Source organism: Phocoena sinus, chromosome X (genome assembly GCF_008692025.1).
Source record: "Phocoena sinus isolate mPhoSin1 chromosome X, mPhoSin1.pri, whole genome shotgun sequence".
NCBI lineage: Eukaryota > Metazoa > Chordata > Mammalia > Artiodactyla > Phocoenidae > Phocoena > Phocoena sinus.
In genome coordinates this window covers 50,138,496-50,155,704 of record NC_045784.1, presented here as the reverse complement: position 1 = coordinate 50,155,704, position 17,209 = coordinate 50,138,496, and the positions used below count along the sequence as shown (strand labels likewise).

General features: G+C 40.1%; 1 protein-coding gene across 1 annotated transcript; it reads left to right on the top strand.

The window, feature by feature from the left end:
* The first annotated feature begins 2,286 nt into the window (after positions 1-2,286).
* On the top strand, positions 2,287-6,998 carry SPIN3 (spindlin family member 3). Its single transcript, XM_032618693.1, has 2 exons — positions 2,287-2,545; positions 2,901-6,998. The coding sequence occupies exon 2, from the start codon at positions 2,903-2,905 to the stop codon at positions 3,677-3,679; it is 777 nt and encodes a 258-aa protein (XP_032474584.1). The 5' UTR covers positions 2,287-2,545; positions 2,901-2,902; the 3' UTR covers positions 3,680-6,998.
* Positions 6,999-17,209: the final 10,211 nt, after the last annotated feature.

Here is a 17,209-nt window from a genome sequence, read left to right as displayed (position 1 = left end):
GGATATAGGGAGGGGGAAGGATGAGCTGTGACAAAGCAGGAGAGAGGCATGGACATATATACACTACCAAACGTAAGGTAGATAGCTAGTGGGAAGCAGCCGCATAGCACAGGGAGATCAGCTCGGTGCTTTGTGACCGCCTGGTGGGGTGAGTTAGGGAGGATGGGAGGGAGGGAGACGCAAGAAGGAAGAGATATGGGAACATATGTATATGTATAGCTGATTCACTTTGTTATAAAGCAGAAACTAACACACCATTGTGAAACATTTATACCACATTAAGACGGAAAAAAAAGAAAGAAAGAAAATGTGGTACATATATACAATGGAATATTAGCCATACAAAGAAACGAAATTGATCTATTTGTCGTGAGGTGGATGGACCTAGAGTCTGTCATACAGAGTGAGGTAAGTCAGAAGAGAAAGACATATACCGTATGCTAACACATATATATGGAATTTAAGAAAAAAATGTCATGAAGAACCTAGCGGTAAGACAGGAATAAAGACACAGACTACTAGAAAATGGACTTGTGGATATGGGGAGGGGGAAGGGTAAGCTGTGACAACACGAGAGAGTGGCATTGACATATACACACTATCAAACATAAAATAGATAACTAGTGGGAAGCAGCCGTATAGCACAGGGAGATCGGCTTGGTGCTTTGTGACCACCTAGAGGGGTGGGATAGGGAGGGTCGGAGGGAGGGAGATGCAAAATGGCAGAGGTATGGGAACATTTGTATATGTATAACTGATTCACTTTGTTATAAAGCAGAAACTAGCACACCATCGTAAAGCAATTATACTCCAATAAAGATGTAAAAAAATAAAGTCATGAAGAACCTAGGGGTAAGATGGGAATAAAGACACAGATCTACTACAGAATGGACTAGAGGAAATGGGGAGTGGGAAGGATAAGCTTTGACAAAGTGAGAGAGTGGCATGGACATATATACACTACCATACTTAAAATAGATAGGTAGATGGAAACAGCCCTATAGCACCAGGAGATCAGCTCGGTGCTTTGTGACCACCAAGAGGGTTGGGATAGGGAGGGTGGGAGGGAGGGAGACACAAGAGGGAAGAGATATGGGAACATATGTATATGTGTAATTGATTCACTTTGTTATAAAGCAGAAACTAACACACCATTGTAAAGCAATTATACCCCAATAAAGATGTTAAGGGAAAAAATGATGTAAAAAAAAATAACACCATAATGAGATATTACTTCACACCCACTACCATGGCTGTAATGAAAACAAAAATGTTTGAATCTCTTCTAATATAAGTCTTTCTCCATAGATTTATGATCTCACAGTGTTGAGATACTAATTTCTTGTTATAACTGTAATAATTGTTTTCATTATAAGTTTGTGTCTAGATTATTCTGTTCAAAAGAACAGATTAATCATTCGTATGCAAGCATCATTTTATAAGTATTTTTTAAAAAAACTAAACATGTGAAGGTGGGAAGGAATGGTTAAACTGTGAAAATATCCTTGTGCTGATTCTAGTGAAGCCACTATAAGTCATGTTTCAGACAATATCTCATAACCTGATTAAACACTTATTCTATATGGAAAAGGGCATGCCATGAAAATGCATACGCAAAATTATTCCAGCTTTGTAAGAGCGTATTAACAAGGCAATGGAAAGTGTTAATATTTGACTATGAGCCCTGTGGAATGGGAGGTGGGTTTATAGTTGATTATTTTCTTCTTCATGTCAATTTGCTAAACTGTACACCGTGCCCACATTGCCCATACAATTCCTGTGCAATCAGTGAAAAAGAAAAAAAAAATTATCCTCAACAAGTCCGGGAGTACAAGTCAGTAAAAATTACTGAGAGACTGGGTCAAGATGGCAGACTGAGCACTAGTGCATTTCTCTCCTACCTCAAATTCCCTTAAATGGCAGAAAAGACAGTTTTCTGTATATAAAGAATAACTCCAGAATGACAGGGGGAAAGGAAAGGGCAAATTCCTGGAGGATGAAAAGCAGATGGATCAGGGGTACTGAGGTAAGGATAAGGGTGGGGGTGGGGAGACTGGGGGCCCAGAACTGAAGAGGGGGCGCAAGGCGATTGGGGAGGGGATTTGTTGGTCAGGCGGCTCCAGATTTTGGGAAAGGGGCGGGGCAAGGAACCAAAGAGCGCCTCCCAGGCCCAGGGCAGGGGCGGACAAGAGAGTTGGCGGGCGAGGTGCGGGGTGGGGGGCGGGGGGGCGGGTGATTTGCTGGGCAGGAAGGGGAGGCCTCTCTCCTGGCCGGAAGCTGTGCTATACGGAAAAGAGGGAGGAGACTGCGGCGACTGCAGCGGCTAGTGGGAACCTGATGTGGCAGAGGGGCCGCTGCTGCCAACAGGGAGCGGAGGGCCCGCGAGCCGAGTGCTGGAGACACTGCCGCCATCCTGTTTGCCTGTGCAGCAGCCCACTTGACACGCTCCTCTCCTAAGGATCCTCCCTCTCAGCTCTTGCAAGCACCTGGCTCGTCGTCTGCTGGTCCTCCTTTGACACAGGCTCACCGCGGAGGCAGCAGCGAGGTGCCCGATTTGGGCACACGAGGCCCGCTATCCCCGGCCTGGGGGAATCTGTGTCCCCTGGCCTGGACAGTGTTGGACGCAGGGCGGGAGGAATAGGGGGGTGCCCCCTATTTCTTTGACTGTAACCGCAACTCCTTCACGCTACCATAGCCTGAACTAGCTGGGGAGGAAGGTTACTGCAGGCACGCAGCCAGAATGCCTTGATTTCCAGCCTTTCCGCATAGATTTCGGGAAAAACTTAGGCGTGGGTGCACAGAATGCACTAATTAGGAGAAAAAGTTCATCGTGTCATGCATTGAATTTATTTTTTCTTGATTTCCTTTCTTGGTCCTCCTTGCTACTGTGTTCCGCGCAGGCATGAAGACCCCGCTTGGAAAAGCAGCTGCAGGGCAGCGGTCCAGGACAGGCGCAGGACATGCCAGTGTGTCTGTGACCGTGATGAAGAGAAAGGCTGCACACAAGAAGCATAGGAGCAGACCCACCTCCCAGCATCGGAGGAACATCGTAGGCTGCAGAATTCGGCATGGATGGAAAGATGGAGATGAACCTCTAACACAGTGGAAGGGAACCGTTCTGGATCAGGTACCTGTAAATCCCTCTCTGTATCTTATCAAATATGATGAATTTGACTGTGTTTATGGATTGGAACTTCACAGAGATGAAAGAGTGTCATCACTTGAAATCCTTCCTAATAGAGTTGCATCATCTAGAATCAGTGATACACACTTGATAGAAATTATGATTGGCAAAGCAGTGGAACATATTTTTGAGACAGAGGAAGGTTCCAAAAATGAATGGAGGGGGATGGTCTTAGCTCAGGCACCTGTCATGAACACATGGTTTTACATTACCTATGAGAAAGATCCTGTATTATATATGTACCAGCTCTTAGATGATTATAAAGATGGTGACCTACACATCCTTCCAGATTCCAATGATTCTCCTCTTGCAGAGAGGGAGCCAGGAGAAGTCATAGACAGCCTAGTAGGCAAACAGGTGGAATATGCCAAGGAGGATGGCTCCAAGAGAACTGGCATGGTCATTCATCAGGTGGAAGCAAAACCCTCTGTGTACTTCATCAAATTTGATGATGATTTCCATATCTATGTCTATGATTTGGTAAAAACATCTTAGAGGTCATTTTGAAATTTGCCAAATATGTGAGACTGTTTGTAAAATCTGAACACACAAGAAGTCTGGATTGCTTTACAGTTTGTAAGAACCATATTCTCCCCCTTTTTCACACTTTTGCCTGGCAAAAAATTGGAACTTCCACCCTCTCAGACATTTTTTGAAGAAACCTTTTGCCTTTATCTCCAACCGTTTTACCGGTTCCTCCCCACAGAAGAATGATTGACTTAGCTAATTAGTGAGAGGGGTAAAGTCTGACATCCATTGGCCCATATTTTTATCTTGGGTGGTGTTAATAGGCTAAAGGTAGCTGAACACCTCTTGCCTCATTCTTTTGGGCATTTGGACAATCTGCACTCACTGAAGTGTGAAGCTTCCTGAGATATGCAATGTGGCTGGCTGGATAAATTTCTTTGCAATTCAACCCTCCCCTTAGGGCTGGCTGGGTTAGTGTCTTTGCAATTCAACCCCTCCCCTTCAAAAGTCTAATATGGGGAGGAATGGGAAGCTTATTTTGGTCTTCTAAGTTACATTTTAAATTCTAACTATACTGAAAGTAAGGCTAATATTTTGTTCCATTTCTGATTCTTGCACCTATTACTAAACTTGGTTTGGAAATCAAGAGGGTAATTATTTTGCACTTTAGTACATAAGCATAGGCTGAGAAACCTTACAAAATTGTTAAGAGGGCAAGCATTTGGGAACCAAACCGCAAGTGGAGAAATCACGGTTGGTCATTAATGGCATTAGGATTTCTGTTGTCTACAATAGCTCTGGTTGGTACCTGCAGACAAGGAGTGGGTTTTTACAGACAAAGCCTGTGCAGGCAGACTTTAGCACAATTGGGCTTTGCCAGCCCAATAGAGCATTAGGCCGGGCTGTAGCTCTAGTCCTCAGTCACAGGATAAAGGCCAGGTTTGGCAAGGGTTGGCAGATCTGTCTAGGACCTCAATATAAAGGAGCAAAAATCTGGAATCAGGCTGAGATACAGATTTCTTTCCTATACCAAGAGGGATGCTTTGAAAAATTTTAAATTAGGTTTTCATTTGATTCTTAGAAGACTTCTGAGTCCCAGCATATGAGGTGGGCAATGCACTTGCTAGAACTAAGAAAAGCTGAAAATAGGCTTTGCTTCCTTGTAGGAACTGGTGAGCTCATTTATTCTGGTGTCCTAATAGGACTGAGGAACACAGAGATTAGAATCAGTGCTAGATGATCAATAGACTTAATGATTTTCTAAGTGCTTAATAATGTTTTTAATGCTGTCATTTGTAGATAGAAATCTAATGGATATTTGTTAGTGTTTTGTTTTTCAACTTTATCCTGTTTCTTGGCTGGACCTAAGAAACTCATGTGCAGATAAGGATGAGCCCTACTTCAGCAGAAAAATAAGTAATGGAGTGGGCCTTGTACCTTCCATTATTGAAGGCATTAGTGAAGGTTAACTTTGGAAAGTTAACTAGGAAAGAAAAGGTTGAAAAATAAGCAGGGTTTTGGAGAGAAGCACCCGGCCAAAGCCAATGCATTCTCATTGGGTTTCTGATAGAAGCTCCATTAGCAATAACAGACAGGCCATGGACTTCTGCATATTTGGGGCTGGGACTCATGCCAGTACAATCAACCACTTGGGAAATATCTTCCAAATTAGTTTAAGTTCACAGGTCATGGAGTCCAGACTACTGGCACAGACAGACTGGCATCCTGCTGAGGATGAAACCAAGAAAGTGTTCTCTTCTCCCATGTTTTCTCTGTCCATGTTTCTTCCTTTTGATGCCACTAAGTCTCTGCTCAGATATTTGACTGACAACAGCAATGTGGGTCTGTATTACCCTATTTACTAAGTCCTGGGGACATAAATTTGCTTGAGATATCTGTGTTAGAGGCTGAGGATTAGTGTGCTTGCTAAGTTTTTGGATGTGAGGCTGACACTGTGATAATCTTATGTCCTGTTGACCCTGTGGACTCTTAATGTATGACATATATGTATGACATGCAATTGTGGGGTTAGATTAATTCAACTCCTGAAGTTCTGAAGGAACTACACCAAATCAAGAGGAAGACAGCCCAGGCTACAGCTGATGAAGGAACCCCATATCTGTCCAGACATCTTTGTGAGATCTGTATGGCTGACATCAGAAAAACCAAGAAATTGGGGAAGGCAGAATTTTGGACTTTAATTCCTTTGGACTTTAAAATAGAAATTTAATTGGGGGCATTCATTTTTCCCTTGGAGTTTAATAGTTGGTGTGATTTTCATACAGTTCAAATTAAGGCATTTTCATTATGTTGTTGATATTGTATTATTTGTAGTATTTTAATGCTATCTTTAGGGCTTATTGTATAATCTTTTAAGCTATGTCAGATAATGTGGCTGGACATAATTATAAATTGGGGATAAAATAGTGAGTGGATTTTCAACCTGGGGTGTAATGTAGCCTTAGAGTTAATTTAATTACTGTTTTAGTTTGACTTATTTCAGAGCCTTCTGGGGCAAAAGCAGAACTGCTCACCAGTCTTACACAAGAGGGAGCAGGACATTCCTAAGATACTGCTGGTCTTCCCCGAAAGGGACAGCCAAGCCCTGTTTGTCTTGGGTGTTGACAATGTGGACAGAAATGTCCAATGGCATGATAAGATCTATCCTCTGCCTCTCTCCATGTTCCTGGCCAAGAAACAAAAGGACTTGTGTCTCTCAAAAATATTTGGAAGAAAATTTCTACCCGTCTCCCAAATGGGAGGAGAAATAACTTGGTGAACTTGAGAAAAGGGTTATTATGGATATGCAACTTAGGGCCCTCTTGGCTCTTGAGCTCATTTCTCACAGGAAGATATGGAAAAGACTACAGTCCTTCACTACATGGCTGGATAAACATCTAATCTGTAGACGTCTCTCACCCTCTGGGGTGGGGGATCCATTACACTTGGGGTAAAAGTTCATTTCAGGCTTAGGTCCAAAACGTGTTCTCCAGTCCAGACGTATCAGCAATAAAGCTGGTATCTATTTTTATTCTTTAAAAATTTTTAACTTATAAATCATTTTTGGACAAAAACACACACCTCTGGTAAAAATCAAACAGTACAAAAGGATATACAGTATAAAGTAAGTCTCCTTCCTTTTTTCCCACCCCTGACCTCAGCGCCAATTTCCAAAGATAACCACTCTTACCAGTTACTATGTATTTTTCCGGAGATAATCCATGTATTTACAAGTATATTATATATGTGTGTATCAGATTTTTATACAAATTGTGGCATACTACACATGCTGTTATGAATTTTTCTTTTTCATTTAACAATATATTAAAGCTGGTATTTTAATCCCTCTTTGATTACTGTGTATATTTTTTAGTTGGTTCAGAATCTGTAAGGGAAGGAGGTATGATTAATTCGGACTTCCGTACCCCAGCCTAATTTAATGAAAACTTACATGTCCCTGAAAACCAACAATTTCTGCCAGGTAAATTTTTCTGACTAGTAGAATGTGAAATGTATGTAAACATGATCGATTTTGTGGAAGGAACTCCTTGAGGCCAGTATATTTTTGTTGAGGGAATTTAAAGGGGGAATCAACTATAAATTGAAGCTGTGGAAAAAGTTAAGGCACTATAATCAGTTATTCAAAATTGAAATGAACAATCATTTTTTTATTCCAACTTACACTGACATCTACTGCCATATGCAAGTTTGTTTGCCTTTTATGACAGAATGCTTTTCTGCATATAACAAGAAACCCCTGTTAAACATGTTTAAACAGTTACCAAGCATTATTGACTCATGTAACTAAAATAATCCAAAAGTTAGATGGGCTTCAGGCACAGTTTGATTGGGGCTCAGGCTCAGTGTCTGTGATTTGTCATGAGTTTCCCTCTTCAGTATTTCAGTTACATTCTCAGGCTGCCTTTCCTCATGGTAGCAAAATTAGACCAGCAGGTCCAGGCCACAGCAGTTCCAGTCTAGAGAAAGTTAAATAACCTATGTCCTGTGATGCATTCTGAACTGGCTTAGGTCACATACCTAGACCACTGAAGTCCCATGGATGAAATGCACTGATTGGCTTAGCCAGGGCATGTGTTCCATCCCTAAACCCTAAAATATATCTCCCTAGAACCAAATGGATTCCTAGTGAAATCAAGAGCATGAGGAGTGAATGCCATGAACCAATCACAAATGTCTAGTATAGCTTCTTCCTTTGGGTAGTGAGCATCCATGAACACCTTTCTTCCCACATATCCACTTTCAAAAATGTTCACACCTACATGTAGTAAATTTATGTCTTCAAAGGGGAAAAACCTAAAGTCTTATCCAGTTACTACATTTAACATTAAGTTTAGGATCTCTAGTTGATCTGCAGACATCTTCAGATCCATCATCCTAGCAGTCTTGTCACCTGTAGTTAAATTACAAACTAACCTTCACTCCAACATACCCCACATACAGTTGTGAAGAAATAACCAGAGAAGTATAATAAAAACTACCATTTGAAAGAAGGGAGGAAACAGGAAGCAATACACAGTAGTTTCTGGTTCAAAGCATATTTCATAATCTGTTAGACAAGGACTCTGCCCTAGCAGTAGAATGAGTCCTCTGTTCAGCCAGCCTCTTTTTTGTTCTCTAAGAGGGTCTCCCTTGGAGACATATCTTGGGTGGATGCACTTTCTTGGGGATGAACAGCTTTAACTCTCTGCTTCATCTTATGCCATTTCTTGTGTCTAGGAGTTGTTCTGGGTTTAAATAATGAGTATTTGCTGTTGTTGGCCAGGATTGGAGTCCCTTTAATATAGTAGTTCTCAAACTTTAGCACATGTTAGAATCACCTGAAGAGACTGTTAAACTACAGATTGTTGGGGCCCGCCAACAGAAATTCTGATTCAGTAAGTCTAGTGTGGGGTCCAAGGATTTATGTATTCTAACAAGTTCACACAGGAGACTGATACTTCTGGTCCTGGGATCCCATAATGAGAATCACTGACTTGTAGGTGTCAATCGAGTGAGGCCAGAATCGTTATTTCCTTAAATTACCTGATAATAAATTTACATCAGCTGCTTGCTAAAATATAAGCTCCTGAACCTCGCCTTAGTTTTAGTAAATCAAAATCTCTTGGCAGGGGAATAGGGGGACCTGGAAAACCTCGACCAGACATTCCAAGTGATTCTTATTATTATCATCAATACTGATTAGGAAACACTGGTCTAGGAAATTAGGATTTTCTTGACCCCAATCTTATATCCTTGTAAGTCTATCTCCTTGCCATTGCTCTCACAAAGCTTAGTTTGAGGTAAGGAATTTGGCTTTTCTAATCCTACAAGTTTCCAAATTCTCAGGTCTCTTTCAACTAGGATTTCAGACAACCAATAACTAAGGTAAGAAACCTCCATTTTCTTTCCTCGCTGTTTTCAGATAGGCCAGTTTCCACTATGGATATAGTATGCTTGAACTTTGCCTAAGAAGCCTAGATCTGAGGGATCCAAAAGAGTATAGAGTAGGAGAAACAATGAGATCAATAGAATGGACATAATTCCAGGCTCCACTAGCTCTGTGATTCGGCTCTAGTGAGTTAATCTTTTTAAGCCTACTATTGCAGGTAATAATCCTTACCTTACTCAGTTCTATTGAGAACTAAATGAGAAGCTATATTCTTAGCATATAATAGTGCAGTGCAGGTACTTAATAAAAATGAATTCCATCTAGTTTCCAAGAGGCTACAGTCCACATTCTTTTAGTAAACATTTATATTTAGCAATGTCCAGTGACATTTAACTAGTGAATATAGTCCAGAAATTCTATTACTGAAATGTGACTTTAAATAATTCTTTAGATGTGTATAGCTCCTTCCTTTCCTACTAAGAACTTTCCCAGAGAGCTGATAAATCTTCATAGCATTCCTGGATGGTTAGGAGGGCAGGGATTTATTCTATTTTGTAGATTCAATCACTCATTTATTCAAATGCTTTTTGTTGGACTTGGCTAATAGTGAAGAAGGAAATAGATAAGGTCCATACTTTTAGCAAGCTTAGATTCTCATAGTGGGAGAAAGGCAACAAAGATGTAGACAAATAACCTATATAATTTCTGGGAGTGATAACTTGTATGATGATAATAAAGCAAAGCAATGGGATAGAAAGTAACTGAAATAAGGGAGCTATTTCAGCTAGAGCTTGTCAGAAAAAGGTCTGAGTGGATATTTGAACAGGTAACTGAATGATGAGAAGCTAGCCCATGCAACAGTTTGAAGGAGGAATGATCTAGAAAGAAAAGCAAGTTGAAAGGCTAGGATAGCTGAAATCATTTATTCATGGTTATTAATGCAGTCATATGTTTAATACTGAGACCTATGATTCATGATTTTTCTCTACTGTTCTGTACAGCTGACTAACTATGTTACTGTTGTTTTCTGGTACTTTTGTCTCTTTGTGGAGGTCAAAGAACATTACAGACATCATGTCTGTGCATTATTTCAATTGTTACCCTGATCCTGGAGATGAAGTAAAGGGGCTAAAAAGTCAATGAATAAATGGAAATGGGGCAGATTTCTTCCCCAACCCCAAATTTATGAGGCAGATCCACAGCACAGAGTTAAAGTTGAAGCCCATACATAATGTAGTGAATGTGTACACCTATTTTTGTGGTTACAGTTTCAAATACACACTACATTTCAGCCATTTAGTTTATATCATTCATCTTTGGAGGGTGGTGGAATGGCAAAAAACATTTATTGAACACCTAGTATGTGCCAGGCATATCTTAATCTTCACAGCATACTGGGAACTAAGTGTTAATATTTCCATTTTACAGATTAGGAAATCAAGCTTAGAGAGAAGAAGGATACAAGGGTCATAGATGTAAAATAGATAGCTAGTAGGAAGCAGCTGCATAGCACAGGGAGATCAGCTAGCTGCTTTGTGACCACCTAGAGGGTTGGGATAGGGAGGGTGAGAGGGAGGCGCGAGAGGGAGGGGTTATGGGGATATATGTATACATATAGCTGATTCACTTTGATATACAGAAAAAACTAACACAACATTGTAAAACAATTATACTACAATAAAGATGTTAAATATAAATAAATAAGTAAATAAATAAATAAATATAGATGCAAGGGTCACACAACTAGTAACAATACTGGACATGAACCTAGGTCTCCTGATGCCAAGTGCTGTTCTATCAATAATTATTATTTTTACTAACATTTGCCTAAAGAAATGGGAAAAAAGCAAGAGCACCAAGGGAGAAATCAAAGTGATTTACAGCTGTGGTCTTCCTATTCTTTCATCTCTATCACCTTCTCTCAACACATACTTTGTTCCTACTCTTAAATCTACTACATTCATTCAACAAATTTATTTAGTATCTGTTTTTTTCCAAGCACTGTAACTAGGAACTTGGAATATTTCAGTAAATAAAACAGTCAATGATCTCTGTTCTCATGGAGCTTACATGCAAACAAGAGGAAGCTGGCAATAAACAATAAAAATAATAAGTAAATAAATTATATGGGATGTCAGAAAGTGACATTTTGAAAAATTTGTTCTGTTTGAACAAAAAGAAAATTAGAAAAGGGTAAGAGGTGAGAGGAGTGGTGGGATGCAATATTAAATAGGGAGATTAGGATAGATTTCATGGGGAAGGTGATATTTGTACAAAGTAATGATGTGAAGGAGTTAGCCAAGCATGTAACTAGAGAGAGCATTCATGGTAAAAGGAACTGCTAGAGGAAAGACCCTAAGGTAGGTGTGTTATTGGCATGTTCAGAGACCAAGGAGGCTACTTTGTCTATAGCTACAAAAGTGAGGGTGAGTGACATAGGTGAAGTCAGAGAGGTAATAAGGGACTAAATCATATAAGGCCCTGTAATGCATTGTAGGAACTCTGTATGAAGTGAGGAGCCTGTCACAGGTTGAGTTCCCCAGGAAGCAGATGTAAAACAAAGTTAATACTTCAGAAAATTTATTAAGCAATGCCTTTGGGTTCAATATCTATGGAGGAAATGAGGAAGAAGAAGAAGCAACAAGGGAGAAGTCAAGCTCTGATACTCAATGACAGTGTCAGCCACAAACGCATACACTGATTAATCACTGAATATAGGCTACCCTGGGAAAGGACATGACCTTGGACAAGGCTGCTCTCTGCAGCTAATGCAGTCCTCAAACAGGGATGACAGCTGAAGCTGGGGTAATAAGTGTGTCAATGAAAAGGAACCTGGGTGTTGCATCTCCATGTCCACAGAGCCATTGCAGATTTTGAGCAGCTAGTTGACCTGACATGCTTTTTTAAAGTATCTCTCTGATGTTTTGAGTGCAGACTATAGAGGGAAAAGTATGGAATCAGTGAAACTAGTTAGGGTATTGTGGGAACGCAGATGTGAGCTGACAATATCTGAAAGGTAATGGAGGTGGTAAGAATTTGAATCTTGGATATATTTTGAAGGAAAAGCCCCAGGATTTTCTTACCAATTGGAGGTGGAAGGTGAGAGAAATAGAGGAGTCATGGATGGCTCCAATATTCTTGGACTAAACAACTGGAAGAATGGAGTAGCCATCAACAGAGATGAAGAAGGCTATGGTTTGGATGGATGTAGAGGGAAGATTAGAAATTCAGTTTCGGAAAAATTGAGTTTGAGGTGTTTTTAGGATATCTAAATGGAGATGTTGAGCAGTTATTGAATATATGAGTCTGCAGTTCAGAAGAGAGGTCTCACTGAGCTGAATACATAAATTTGGGAGGTTCTGTGTATAAATGGTATTTAAAGACATGGGAGTATACAAGATCACCGTAGGCAATGAGTGTGCATAGAGAAGAGCATATGATCATGGGCAGAGCCCTGGGCCACAAAGAGGTTTGGGAAATGAGACACAAGTAAAAGAGACTACGAGGTAGGAGTTAAATGAAAAGTGTGGTATCATGGAAGTCCTTCCTTCTTAGCCATCTACCTACACACTAAATCTCTTTCTGACAAATTATTCACATTCCATCTCAAATGTCATCTCCAAGATGATTTTTTTTTTTTTGCTTCTCAGCTCCTTTGAATAAAACTGCACACCACCATGACATTCTTTTCATTGTATCAAAGTAATGTGTCCACCAGTTTGAGCATCCTCAACTCCTTCCTTTCTAAGACACCTCTAAAGCTAGAAAGGTTTGAGGGACGATGTGGTTTCCTGACACCCACACCAATGTTATGAATGAGACCAGCAGACTAACAGCAAACATCTAGAAGGAAAAAGGTTTATTTTTAAAATCTCTTTTTATCCTACAATACAGCAGAAAGCAAATGGAGTAGATGGGGTAAGTGTCACAGAAGAGAGTGTTTTAGTCAAAGGGAGATCAAGGAGGTAGGCAGCCAAAGCCTAGCTCAAAGCTCAGTTAACTAAGCACAAAGAAAGAAGTTAGGGCTACGGAAAGAAAGCCCTTGTTCACCTGAGATTCTATTATGTTATATACACACAGCCAAACCCAGATGCTATAATTCAGCGATTTGGGTGTATCTACCAGTATTTAGTATGGAACACAGAATATTTCTGACGAACATGACCTCAGCATGGTTCTCAGTAGTCACGCCACGCACTGGCATAGTAATGCCCTTGCAGAGCCCTCACCCATCCCACCCACACAGGTCTACTCAAGCTACTGATTTCCATGGATATTTGTTGATTCTCGTGGATATAATCCTTGACTATAAGATCCCCCTTGCTTAAACACTGAAGAAGACAAATCATTGTGCACACACTGTCATACTCATTCACTCATATAATAATTCATATCATTCTTGGCCCACTCCTTTCTAAAACCTCATATACTTGGGACTGCATCAGTTCCCCTGAGTGAGATTGTGACTACTTCTGATGAGATTTCATTCTACATATGAAGAGAAGGAGGAATTGAAGAATTGCAGGATAGCTGAAGGAAGAATTGAGAGCCTCACAATCTTCCAGTCCTCATATCTCTTTTCCCTTGCCCTCTTTCTTCCCTTTATTCACTAAAATGTGAATGTTCTGCACACATGAGTACCATCAGCTGGGGGGTGGGAAAAGAACAGGTATCCCAAGGTTAACTATTTTGAAAATTATCACCCTGGACAAGGAAAGGCAGATATTGGAATGAATTTTACTGGATCAATATTGCATCTGAAATTTATAATGCCTCAATGTAAATGGCTTCACAGAATGAAAGAAATGCAATTTATAATTTTCATGACAAATGGGGCCACTGAATTACATGACAATATTACATAATTCACCTGGAATGAAGAATTTCAGCTTGGCATCCAAGTCCCTTCATGACCTGACTCCTTTATCCCTTTCCAACTTGACTATTTACTACTCCTGCATTATTGAATACTATTTCCTGCTCCTTATGCTGCAGATCATTTCCCTCAACATTCCAAGTTGTTTCAAGTCTCTTGACTTGACTTGCTGTTCCTCCTGCCTGGAATGCACCTCCTCTGCTGGGTGAAAATATGCTCAATTATTCAGGACTTGCTTAAACACCTGAAGTCTTTCCTTAATGCCCCAGCATAGTACATTGCTCCCTCCTTTATACTCACATAACCTCCATCCTTCTGTTACAGTATTTACCATAACCTCTAGTCACCCCAGAATGATATCTTCTCTGTGAGCTTTGCAGGAGCAATAGCTCTGTGGTCTGATTCATCTTCATATCATAGACATTGACCAGCACAGCCAAAGTTCCTTCTGGAACATCAGGATATGTTTTTGGACTAACTGGTTAGCTAAGGAAGGTGGTACTGGCTCTGAGTCTTTTCCTCTGAAAACAAGAAGAAAGAAAATTGCCCTGATGGTCTACAGAAGCACTGGAGAGGGAGAGAGCTGAGGGGACAATAATGATCTTATGACCATTGTTTCAGATGATACTGCCAGCACCTCTGTGAAACCAGAAGTTTGCCTCCCTTTTCCTATGAGAATAAATTTAGAAGGGAAGTAGCAAGGCTCCTAGATCCCACAGCCAATCGGCTATGGAGTTGGAACTCAGACTCTGGGCTCTTGACATCCCCCTAAACCTCTTGCTCCAGTCTCCCTAAAGGTTTATCAGTTTTGCTTATCTTTTTGAAAAACCAGCTTAGTTCCCTTGATCTTTTACCTTGTTTTTCTGGTCTCTATTTCATTTATATCTTCCCTGATCTTCATTAATTTCCTTCCTTCTGCTAACTTTGGTCGTATCTTGTTCTTCTTTTCCTATTATTATTATTATTATTTTTTTTTTTTTTTTTTTTGTACGCGGGCCTCTCACTGTTGTGGCCTCTCCCGTTGCGGAGCACAGGCTCCAGACGCACAGGCTCAGTGGCCATGGCTCACGGGCCCAGCAGCTCCGCGGCATGTGGGATCTTCCCGGACCGGGGCACGAACCCATGTCCCCTGCATTGGCAGGCGGACTCTCAACCACTGCGCCACCAGGGAAGCCCCGCTAGTTCCTTATTATTTAAAGTTGTTTATTTGAGATTTATTTCCTTAATATATGAATTTATCACTATAAACCTTCCTCTAAAAACTGCTTTTTCAGCATTTCTTACAACAGGTGTTTTGTGATTTCATTTTATTTGTATCAAGATTCTTTTAAAATTTAACTGTTGATTTTCTCATTGACCCATTGGTTGTTCAACGAGTTGCTTAATTTCCACATATTCGTATATTTTCCAGCTTTTCTCTTGTGTTGATTTCTAGTTTCACATCATTGTGGTCAGAAAAGATAGTTGTATGACTTCATCTTATTACATTTGCTAAGACTTGTTTTGTATCTAATCAAATAGCCTATCCTGGAAAATGTTCCATGTGCACTAGAGAATGTGTATTCTTGTATTAGATAGAATGTTCTATAAATGTCTTTCAGGTCCATTTGGTCTAATGCATGATTCAAGTAAATTGTTTCCTTGTTGGTTTTCAATCTGGATCATCTAGCCATTGATGAAAGTAGGGTATTGAAGTCCCTTACTATTATTATGTAGATGTCTATTTCTCCCTTCACATTAAATTAGTATCTGCTTAATATATTCAAGTGCTCTAAAGTTGTGTGTATATATATTGATGATTTTTATATCTTCTTAATAAATGAACCCTTTATCATTATATAATAATATGCTTTGTCTCTTGTTACCATTTTTGGCTTAAACACTATTTTGTCTGATATAAGTATAGCTATTTCTGCTTTCTTTTGGTTTCCACTTACATGGGAATATCTTTTTTTTTACATGTTTATTGGACTATAATTGCATAACAATGTTGTGTTAGTTTCTGCTGTATAACAAAGTGAATCAGCTATATGTATACATATATCCACATATACCTTCTCTTTTGTGCCTCCCTCCCACCCTCCCTATCCCACCCCTCTAGGTGGTAACAAAGCACTGGCTGATCTCCCTGTGCTTTGCAGCTGATTCCCACTAGCTTTCTATTTTACATTTGGTAGTGTAGATATGTCAATTCTACTCTTTTGCTTCGTCCCAGCTTTCCCTTCCCCCTCCTGGTGTCCTCCAGTCATTTTATACCTCTGCATCTTTATTCCTATCCTGCACCAAGCTTCATCACCACCATTTTTTTTTTAAGATTCCGTATGATTTGTTTTAGCATACGATATTTGTTTCTTCTTTTTTTAACATCTTTATTGGAGGATAATTGTTTTACAATGTTGTGTGAGTTTCTGCTGTATAAGAAAGTGAATCAGCTATATGTATACATATATCCCCATATCCCCTCTCTCTTGTGCCTCCCTCCCACCTGCCCTATCCCACCTCTCTAGTTGGTCACAAAGCACCAGAGCTGATCTCCCTGTTATGCAGCTGCTTCCCACTAGCTATCTATTTTACATTTTGTAGTGTATATAGGTCAATGACACTCTCTCACTTTGTCCCAACTTACCCTTCCCCTTCTCCGTGTCCTCAAGTCCATAATCTACGTCTCCATCTTTATTCCAGTCCTGCGCCTAGGTTCTTCAGAACCATTATTTTTTAGATTCCATATATATGTGTTAGCATACGGTATTTGTTTTTCTATTTCTGACTTACTTCACTCCGTATAACAGACTCTAGGTTCATCCACCTCACTACAAATAACTCAATTTCGTTTCCTTTTATGGCTGAGTAATATTGCATTGTATATACGAGCAACATCTTCCTTATCAATTCATCTGTCGATGGACACTTAGGTTGCTTCCATGTCCTGGCTATTGTAAATAGTGCTGCAATGAACATTGTGGTACATGACTCTTTTTGAATTACGGTTTTCTCAGTGTTTCTGCCCAGTAGTGGGATTGCTGGTTCATATGGTAGTTCTATTTTTAGTTTTTAAGGAACTTGCATACTGTTCTCCATAGTGGCTGTATCAACTTACATACCAAACAACAATGCAAGAGGGTTCCCTTTTCTCCACACCCTCTCCAACATTTATTATTGTAGATTTTTTTTTAACATCTTTACTGGAGTATAATTGCTTTACAATGGTGTGTCAGTTTCTGCTTTATAACAAAGTGAATTACCTATACATATATCCATATATCTCCTCCCATTTGCATCTCCCTCCCACCCT